The 10343-nt window shown below is 42.7% G+C and overlaps 1 protein-coding gene across 1 annotated transcript; it reads left to right on the forward strand.

Moving 5' to 3' along the window:
- Nucleotides 1-193: 193 nt before the first annotated feature.
- On the forward strand, nucleotides 194-8488 carry ythdf2 (YTH N(6)-methyladenosine RNA binding protein 2). The gene is made up of 6 exons (XM_035673584.1): nucleotides 194-400; nucleotides 626-650; nucleotides 1931-2010; nucleotides 3178-4872; nucleotides 6712-6777; nucleotides 7028-8488. Exons 1-6 carry the CDS (start codon nucleotides 374-376, stop codon nucleotides 7049-7051), a joined length of 1917 nt encoding a protein of 638 aa, XP_035529477.1. The 5' UTR covers nucleotides 194-373; the 3' UTR covers nucleotides 7052-8488.
- The last annotated feature ends 1855 nt before the right edge of the window (nucleotides 8489-10343 follow it).

The raw sequence follows: 10343 nt of genomic DNA on the forward strand, positions 1-10343 counted from the left end.
AGCATCTATAATGAGTTGCGTTTTAATTATGGGTTAATTTACATATCTATTTTATTTTTTAGATTGTAAATACTAATTTAATTTCCACATTATGCCATGACTCGTGTGACAGGTAGCGGCTTTAACGTGGCTCCTCCGCGCCATTGGGGGGCGTGTGTCCGCTGTAAATAAATGCCATCGTGGGTTGACGAGGGCCGCCCAGCCATGTTGAGGAGTCTGTCAAGCAAACTGCAGCCCGCCATTGTGTAGAAACCAGGCTCTGTAGAGAGATAGGGGCGCTTGGCTGAAACTCTTCAATAGCTAGACCAATTCTACACCCTGCCGCTTTTATTTAGGAGTAAATACAATTACACAGGCTCCGGGGGGGAAAGACATGTCAGCCAGCAGCCTTCTTGAACAGGTAAAGAGAGGTATTTTCTGAACATTTACGAGGGCCAAATTTCTCAGCATCGCGACGGCTAGCGAGGATAGCTTAGCTCAGAGGCAGCGGCTGTGGCTCAGTAGTGCAGTAGGCCTGACCACCTGCTAAAGGAACTGACTGCTGAAAATATATCTCTTCATCTATTTTTCCCCTTCCTCTCTTCTCATAAATCAAACCTTCATGAATCACCTGGACCCAATCCAGAGACCGAAAGGCCAAGCTAATAAAGGTAAGAGCTCATATTGTGTAACGTTGTCGACTTGGGTTCAGTGAATGCGGATCTTTTTACGGTGCGCTTTGAAAATCTTGCATGCGCGGATGCGCTAGCTCGTCTCCTAGCAGCTTGGCAAATGGGGCCCGCTTGTGTTGGTTTTAAATATTTGTGCATTTAATTTGCCACTTCAATGAAACATATTAGTATATTATGTTTCATAAGAGTGCTCTCGGCCCGTTTCCTCACCATTAGTGAGTTACCTTTACATCCCCGAGACGGCACTTGTGAGGTTCCCACAGTTAGCATTAGCTATCTGTTGACTTGCTAACGTTAAATGGCAACATGATACACATCAGCATCCTTTTTCCTGGTTGTACTTTCACCGCTTTTTATTGCACTGACAGGTGTGAGAATTCACTCTTAGCACCCAGTCTCTCCCCCTCTATTGTTCACCATAAAACATTCGTGCACTGTTACGCTACAGGTGCCCTCCTTTCACGCTGGCCACTCGGCTAATGTTAGCCCGGTCCGTCATGTTGAAAGGACTCTTGGCGCTCGTTAACATGGAGACGCTGCGCACTGCATGCAGCTAACCACAGAGCTAGCCTGCTAACGTTAGCTGGTTGCTAAGTTAACCCGAGATGACACGTCTTCCGACATGCTTTTCCCCCCTGTCCAAAAGGGGCCTCACGCTTTCCCGTCATCATGCTGTTCAGACTGTAATGTTAGATAACAAGCGTTTGCTAACCTGTTTTTTGTTTTTTGAATTTAACTTTTCCATGTCCTGAAAAGCTCTAAAAGAGTCCATGTCATCCAGCACAGTAACGTCAGCCATAACAGAGAGGCACTCCGAAACTTAAAAACAAACCGTGGAGCGCTGGTGCACCTGCGTTAAACATACATCTGCTCTGGAAATCACTAACTGTGCAATGTTTCATTTGATCTGTTTTGATGAAGGGGTCTTTATGTCTTGAGCGTTATTTTGTGACGATATGTAACCATTTCCAAGTGCATCTAATTCTTCACTGGGGCTGATTCATCTCATTATGCAAGCTTATGCTGTGTAATTTGAAGCATATTGAGCAGTTATGTATGGTGATGTCTTATCGTGCTCAGCTCGGTGGCTTTTCCTGTGATACTCCATAAATAATTGCAGGAAGTGATTTTTTGTTATGCAATTTGTGATGATGCTGATATGAAATGACCAGATAAAGTAACGTCTCTCACCACTCAGATCTCTGTAGTCAGATAAACCTTCATATGCTCTGTTTACATCACTGTTGTTTTCCTTTCAGTGCAAAACGGAGCTGTGACCCAAAAGGATACTTTGAATGACGATGAGTTTGAGCCTTACCTGAATACTCAGGCCAGACAGGTAAGATTTTCTTGACTGGTGTTTGTCAAATTACATTTATTACTGAAAGACTGAAACACCTTCAAGTTACTTGTTGTTTAATCATACATCTTAATTTAGGTCTCTCTAATGATGATGAGGTTGTAACTTCCACCTGGACTGGAGTAGTTTTTATTTTAAGGCTGTTCTTTGTTAATTTAAAGTCTATCTAAGAAAAAGGTAGTTGACTTTGTGTCAGGAGTCAACAGTAATGATAGCTTTATCTGGGTCAGTTTATAAATGCCTTGATTCATCCTACTACTGACATTGCAGTTTGGCTCCTAATATCCTTAATGTATTAATGTTACATGCTTCCTTGGTGTAAAGTATTTTTGGTAGATATATTTGAAATGTGGGATTATTATAAACTGAATATATTGTACATGTAGCAAATCTCTTTGTTACAGAGTCAGTATATTACAAAGCCAACTAATTTGTTGACTCATTTCAGAGCTTTTTTTCCTTTTTGAATATTAAACAAGCCTGGAAAGTTGAGAGTAACTTTTTTTTGCAACAACTCCAGTTTCCCTAACTGAAGATTAATGTACACACTTATAGACTGACTTGTTTCGGTGGCCTTGATTCCTCTTTTATGTATGCACATCTTTGCTTTTTGCATTACTAAGGCATACGGGAAGACCTAAGGATGTGCAGCTGGAATGAGCGCATTTGTTGATTATTCAGGGTTGAGTGGCCTTGGATTTGATGTCTTTCTAGTGTGTGGTAGATGGAGTTCCCCTTGTGTACTAACAGACTGCCTCTGAAGTGGGCTGTAGAGGAGAAGAATAGAGTCTGTATTTTCCTTCACTGAGAAGAATGTACCATCCCTTTGTGCTGTTAGACTTTTTTCTTATTGTATCATTCAGTGACAGATTAGATTGGAAGAGAGAAGGAAGGACATGGAGAAAGCTTCATTATTGTGTTTGGTGTATTAGAATAATAATAATGATAATAATAATAATTCACTAACTGTAATCATCTTTTATCTTAAGCTGACTCTACTAGAAGTTTACACATGTCAAACAGAAGATTATGTAAATTGTTTATATTGTTTAGGGTTCTTTTATCGTTCAGGTTTGAATGTCGTTGCAAAGAACTGTTTGTTTGTTTTTTAAATTTTGTCACTAAAACAAATTCTTTCTCTATTAGAGCAATGCCTATACGGCCATGTCGGACTCGTACATGCCCAGCTACTACAGCCCCTCCATAGGATTTTCCTACTCCCTAAATGAGGCAGCATGGTCCACAGGTGGGGACCCTCCTATGCCTTACCTGGCCTCCTATGGACAGCTGAGCAATGGGGAGCCCCACTACCTCCCGGACGCTATGTTTGGCCAGCCAGGCCCCCTGGGGAGCAACCCTTTCCTGGGCCAGCACGGTTTCAACTTCTTCCCCAGTGGCATCGACTTCTCGGCATGGGGCAATAGCAGCTCTCAGGGACAGTCGGGGACACCGCAGAGCTCTGGCTACAGCAGCAGCTATGCCTACGCTCCCAGCTCACTTGGGGGTGCCATGATCGATGGACAGTCCCCGTTTGCGCCTGCTGCCAACGAGCCCCTTAACAAGGCACCTGGTATGAACAGCCTTGACCAGGGCATGGCAGGGCTTAAGATCGGCGGTGCTGCTCCTGGCGGTAATGGGGACATGGCTCCTAAGGTGGTTGGCTCTGGCTTACCTGGTGGGGGTCCCCTTGGCCCTGTGTCATCTGTAGGACCTCCCAGCATGCCTCCTGTCTCAATTGCCCCTGCCAAGCCCGCCTCCTGGGCCGATATTGCCAGCAAGCCAGCCAAGCCTCAACCCAAGCTGAAAACCAAGGGTGGCATGGCCGGTGCCAACTTGCCCCCTCCGCCCATTAAACACAACATGGACATCGGCACTTGGGACAACAAGGGCACCATGCCTAAAGCTGCCACCCCTCAGCAGGTGCCCCCTATTCCCAGCAATGGGCAGCCTCCCAATCAGGCTTCCCCACAGCCCGGAGCTACTGCTGCAGGGAATCCACAAATGCCCCTCAGCAATGGACAGCTGGTACCACCTGTTTCCCAGATGGGGCAGCATCAGCTTCCACCTGGGCAACCAGGTATGGCTCAGATACCCCAGCCGCCACTCTCCCAGGGTCCTCCTCCTCCCCCAAGCCAACAGCAGCAACCTTCTCAACCTACTCGCTGGGTCCCTCCACGGAACCGGGCCAATGGATTTGGGGATGGCAGTGGGAGTGGTACAGGCCAGTCACCTCCCTCTTCCTCTGGTGTTGGTGTGGTTCCTGGGGTCCCCTCTGAGCCTCACCCAGTCTTAGAGAAGTTGCGCATGGTCAACAACTATAACCCCAAGGACTTTGACTGGAATCCCAAGCAGGGCAGGGTGTTTATCATCAAGAGCTACTCCGAGGATGACATCCACCGCTCCATCAAGTACAACATCTGGTGCAGCACGGAGCATGGCAACAAGAGGCTCGATGCGGCTTACCGTTCGTTGGGTGGCAAAGGGCCGCTGTATCTTCTGTTCAGTGTCAATGGGAGTGGTCACTTCTGTGGCGTAGCAGAGATGCGCTCACCCGTGGACTACAACACGTCTGCTGGCGTGTGGTCACAGGACAAGTGGAAGGGTCGTTTTGATGTGCGCTGGATCTTTGTTAAGGACGTTCCCAACAGTCAGTTAAGGCACATTCGACTGGAGAACAACGAAAACAAGCCAGTGACCAACTCTCGGGACACACAGGAGGTACCACTGGACAAGGCCAGGCAGGTGCTAAAGATCATCGCTGGATATAAACACACCACTTCCATCTTCGATGACTTTTCTCACTACGAGAAGCGTCAGGAGGAGGAAGAATGTGTGAAAAAGGTAACAAAGTTACTGTTGAATGAAGTGAATGATTAAACGAATGAATGAAAATAAGTGCTCTGCTTTAACTTTTGTTGAAAAAGATGCAGAATATGAAGGTGGTTTGAGCGCATGTACACTACAGCCTTCCTTTTTTATTACAAAGGAATACGGGAACATCTCAAGGATTTACAGCTGGATTGTCAGAATTCAGTGCTATTGTACACCGTAGTGTATTTTGTGATTTTTCTTCCTCAGTTTTTCACTGTGGTGTTGAGTTTTTTATTTATTTTTTTAAATCACTTGTGTTGCTCCTCCTTTTAAAATAGAAAACCAGACACAGAAGAATGAGCATTAGAAAAATAATTTTATTTGGTGATATTCACTCAAAGCTAATGTTAGGAAATATTCAGTGCGTTACATGAGAACATATCTGAACACTGACATGGTTGGTTTGTATTGTGGTTTGGTTGTTTCATTTTGATAGCCTTACTAGCCTTATCTTTTCCTGTCTCTAAAACATGCTTAGTTGTGCAGCTCTCTGAAGATTTGTGAAATGTATTTTGTATGCCTGATGTTTGAACACACACATTTTGGTGTGGGTGAAATCTGTTGTTTGGCATGTTTTGTGTTAAACTGTCAGCATCAACATAAGGAACAAAAAAAATAGCATTGTATTGCAACTCACATAATACAGCGATACTCATTTGAATTGTTTTCATTTATTAATTGTGAAAAGGGTTTGTTATTGCGGGTTTTGATGTCCTGCACAGCTGTTTTACACATCACATAACCTTTTTAACCTAACCTAGGAAAACCATTAAGGTAAAGTATGCAAAGACAACATATTGTTGGTTTACCTTTCTCAATAGAACAGTTGTTAACCTGTTGAAAATTGCTATTTGCCTACTTGCCAGTGGATATAGAAAAGCCAGTTGTATTCTTTAGATACAGAAACCTCTTCCAGTGTGTTGTGATTTGAGTTTGTTCATGCCAAGACGTTTTGTTTAATCTTTATATTTACTCTATTTATCTTTGTATGTTTGAGAGATGCATTTGAAGTGTAGTGTTTAGCTTGTTAAAGCCACAAAAATGCTGCTTAAAGATTTCTGTTGAGTACCTAAAAGCCATGATGAGATTTAGAAACAAGTGAGTTGCTCAGTATCCCTATTTTAAAATATTATTATATACATAATATTTATCTTTATCAGTCTTTATCTGCTGCTTGCTTTCGCACGCATAACAGCAAGCAAGACATCTGTACATGAATGAAAGCAGCAGCTATAATTGTAGTCCTTAACATTCATATAACATTTTGCAACTGTGTACCTTAATGCTTTTTACAGGTATTCATTTATAAAATGTGAAATACTGTAATTTTTATCACATTTAGGGGCTCATGTTTGTACACAATCTTAAGCCTGGCCAGCAGAATTATGTATCTTAAGCTGCCATCATCGATACAGACTTGAGAACAGTGAAAGATCTGTCAGTATATGAAACGTCAGGTCTTTTATCCAGAGCATGTATTGTTAAAGTATTACTTTGCAGTTTTAGAATAATTGGTTAATGTATAATGTGAAAGTTAGGTTTTAGATTTTGTGAGACATTGATCTAAATCTACTGTCTGTGTGACGTCTGTAGGCGGAGTTGTAATCTACATTTTAGCTTTTGACCAACTGCTGTGGTTCATGCAACGTTAGCAGACTCTTCTCAAAATGCTCCGTTTAAAAAAAATCTCGACAAGTTTCTAATTAATCTTTTTGGTCGAGTTTTTGACAAAGATCTGACTTAAGTGTAGTGACTTGTCTGTTTTGAATCTGTTCGGTTACGCTCAGTTTTCACTCCTCTGTGTGACAGGTGGAGGTCCAAGGCAGTGAGCCATATCCCAGCAACCCAAGCAACAGGAGTCATTACAGGCTTCAGGTAACTTGTTTCATCTGTCACTGTGTGCAAAAGCGGTTTACATGGATACTGCTTGAAATGTATTTTAGATTTTTAAGTCATTTTGTGAATGTTGCTCAGGAATCCAGTATCTAAAACCTGTATTTATTAATGTATCTGAATTGGAATAAAAATAGCAGCTGAGACTGTGCAGATTTGTCAACTGTAGTTTGAAAATACAAATGTTTTATTGTGAGTAACTTGTATTTTTTGTTTTGTTTTTTTGTTCTAGGAGCGCCAAGGACGAGTCAAGTAACAGTTGGTGCTTTGGTCTAAAGACTGCAATGGCCCCCCCTAAAGCCCTGTCCACCCCATTACATCATTACATCCAGATCTCTAAGAAATTCTAATAGGGGTGAAGAATTAACCAAGGACAAAAAAAACTAAATGAAGACTTTCTTGATTTCTTTTGACTTTAAAGACTTACTTCGAACTTGTAGTAAAAGAAAAGGAAACGATTATTCATAGGACTACAACTAAATGCATAGCATCCTTAGGTGAAATCTTTTTTTTTTTTTGCCCCACCCCATTCCACTACATATGCTTTCCCCCCTATGCTGCTTTTTTCCTTTTTTAAATGAAAGGATCAACCTCTGTTTTTATGGTCCAAGAGCAAGTCTGTAATTCTCACACAAACACACAAGTCCAATAGAAATTTGTAGTGTTGGCTTATGATAGTGTCCCAAAGTCAAAAATGGGCAGTTTGTCTCATTTTCTTTGTAACCCCCCCCCCCCTTCCTCACCCCCCCGTCTTCTGAGGATGCTCACGTCTTCAACCAGGACCCAGTGGAGTTTCCTCCTCAGTGGATTTTCATCGTAGGCGGGTGTCAAACTACGCTCACTCCAGAATCTTTTTCATGCTTGCCATGTTTTTGTTTGAGAGGACTGCAGATGTTCAGAATGGCCCTCCATTTTGTTTTCGCATGTGTTGGACGGAGTGTGTGGGGGAACGTAGAGGTCTGAAGGATCTGGAGAGGAAGAGTAGGGAAGGGGGGATCAAGAGATTGAAAGCAGAAGAAATGTTAAGTTGATGAGTCTTGCTCAGTGTATAATTTTATGGTCTAAAAAAAAAAAAAAATTGGGGCCCTCTGTTAACAGTCTTCATTGGACTTTATTTACCCTCTTTTTCTTTCTCTTGGACAAGTTAGTTCATTGTTGCTTTGGGCTGCTTTCTTGTTTTTGTTTTTTCTCCTTCCTCAGTTTTCTAAAGACAGTGATGCGAGTGGCCTTGCCCCCACTCTTTCTATTAATCAGTTCAAAAGTAATAAATGTGGTATATTCAGCAGAACTGGTGTGCATTCCCCTTGTTTGACTGTGTAAAGCAATTTTTGTCATGCAGCGTGTCTGTGCATTCTTTTCATGTTTTTCTTTTTCCCAGATGGGTTTATGAACGACTTCTGTTCTAACCTTCATGCTCAACCCGTCCACTCCCTATCCTGACTGTCAATTTTCACCACTGTACCCTGCATTTCTTACCTCTCTACTTCCCCAACCCGCCTTTTCCTCCACACTCCCATTTCTGACTGCTCAGCCAACTATACGTACTATAATATCACAATCAGCTTCCACCATTTTCAGAATGTCATTGTTGGTGAGTAAAAAAACAAAAATTTAAAAAAAAAAAAATCGCAAGGTCCTCTTTCAGAACTACTGGCTTTTATTTGTGGCATAATAAAGATGCTCCACAAAGTGGTGTGTGGCTTTTTCTCCTTTATTAGCCTTATTTTTTTTTTTTTTTCTCCTTTCATCACATGGGTGGCCAGTTGTAACCTACCTCTGCTGCTGTATCCTTTTCCTTACAGCAGGGGGGACGTAAACACCTGTTTGGATGTCCTGAATGAGTAAAATCAGTTTTTCCATGCTGTACTTTCATTTGTCTTGTGGCAGTGCACTGTAATTCTGAAATGTGTGTTTGCATAAGGGACTATAATATGACGGTGATTGATAGGCTATAGCTAATTTTTTTCTGAAGTTGTGCAAATGTATATGCCTGTCCTATCTCGTATACCTGTGTACAAGTGATCTGCCATCCGCCATTTTCTGTCCTCGGCAGTGCGGTTGTAGTGCACGTAGCGGCCACCAGAGGGAGACACAGTATTATTTACTGCTGTTCAGTTTCCGTGCTAAGCAGAGGACAGGCTCTTCAGCTGGAGGAGGCTGGCGGGTTCCCAAAACTGTTCCCAGCATCAAGGCCTTCTGCACATTCGGCTATTAATCTGTTTTATTCCTTATTTTGTTTTTTTTAATGATTCTGAAAACTGCTTCTTATCATCGGCAATAGAAAAGGTCAACGAATAAATATTTTTGCTATAAACACTTAAACTAGATGTTGCTATGGGAGACTATATTCCTGAGATTTGATTGGTTTATGTGGCCTGCAATTACCGACGGTGTTAAAACACCGTGTACAGTAAGACCAAGAGAGGAACTCGACTAAACTTCAGATTTACCTCGTCTTTAAATTCACAAATAAAATAGTAAGCCTACCACCAACATTAAAGACCATGCCAAATAAAGCCTTTTTTACACTCTCCAATAAGCAAAGCTTTAAAGGTTGCTCATGCTAGTGTGTCTGCAAGCATTAAAAATATCTATAAAAAATCTGTTAAATATAACCGCTAAACCTATAAAAAATATTATTTTATTATAAATTATATAGCCTCTATAAATTTAGCTATGATTTATAATTTAAAATAATGTACCCTAGTGGCTTTAATTCACAGGAATTAGACTGCAGATGAAGCACTGCCCCAAAAAATTGGTTTCATTAATTCATGTAACAAAAAAAGTCAAAATGTCTGCCTGCCTACACTACTGTGTGAACTGATGGAGTCCATATAACCACAGCCTGCACACTCATGATCATTTCCTCACAGAATGTAAAAAGAAAAAAAAGGATCTATTTTAAAGTCTATAGCTGCTAACTTTGGCTGATGATGTAGACTGGTGTTCAGAGTGGGAGAAGAAAATCTGAAGCATCACTCAGCTCTTTTTGGGCGGGGGGGGGCTGAAGAGCAGGGCTTAGTAGGAGAAAAATGATGTGTGTGTGTGTGTGTGTGTGTGCTTGCGTTTTGCGGGTGTCGCGAGGGAGGGAGGAGGTTTTTTTTTTTTTGGGGGGGCGGGGGGCGCGGCAACGTGTCGTGTCTGCGTTGAGGGTGCGTGGCAAACACGCTGCCTCGAGGGGATCTCCTGTGACCCTTATCTGCGCGTCTCTGGGGACGCCTGTTAGCCCCTCCTGGGATGCAAATGAACGGCCATAAAGGGAGAGGCGCATACAGCCACCGACGATGGAGGAGAAGAAAGGGGAAATGGGACCGTGGGGAGAAAGTGGAGGAGGAGGAGGAGGGGAGGTGGGCCGAAGCGAAGCGAAGGAGAGGAGAAGGAGGGGAGGAGGCAGCACTCAACATCTCAGAGCGCAGCAAAGCTGAAATCCATGGAGGAGACAACAGAATAAACCGTTGCCCTGCACGTGGTGAAAGGAGAAACTTCCTCACTTGGCATGTGTGTGTGTGTCAGTGTGGGGGGCGGGGCGGGTGTGTAGTGGCGGG

The sequence above is a fragment of the Morone saxatilis genome, unplaced genomic scaffold, assembly GCF_004916995.1.
Source record: "Morone saxatilis isolate NCDOM2014 unplaced genomic scaffold, NCSU_SB_2.0 Contig3, whole genome shotgun sequence".
In the NCBI taxonomy this organism is placed as follows: Eukaryota; Metazoa; Chordata; class Actinopteri; family Moronidae; genus Morone; species Morone saxatilis.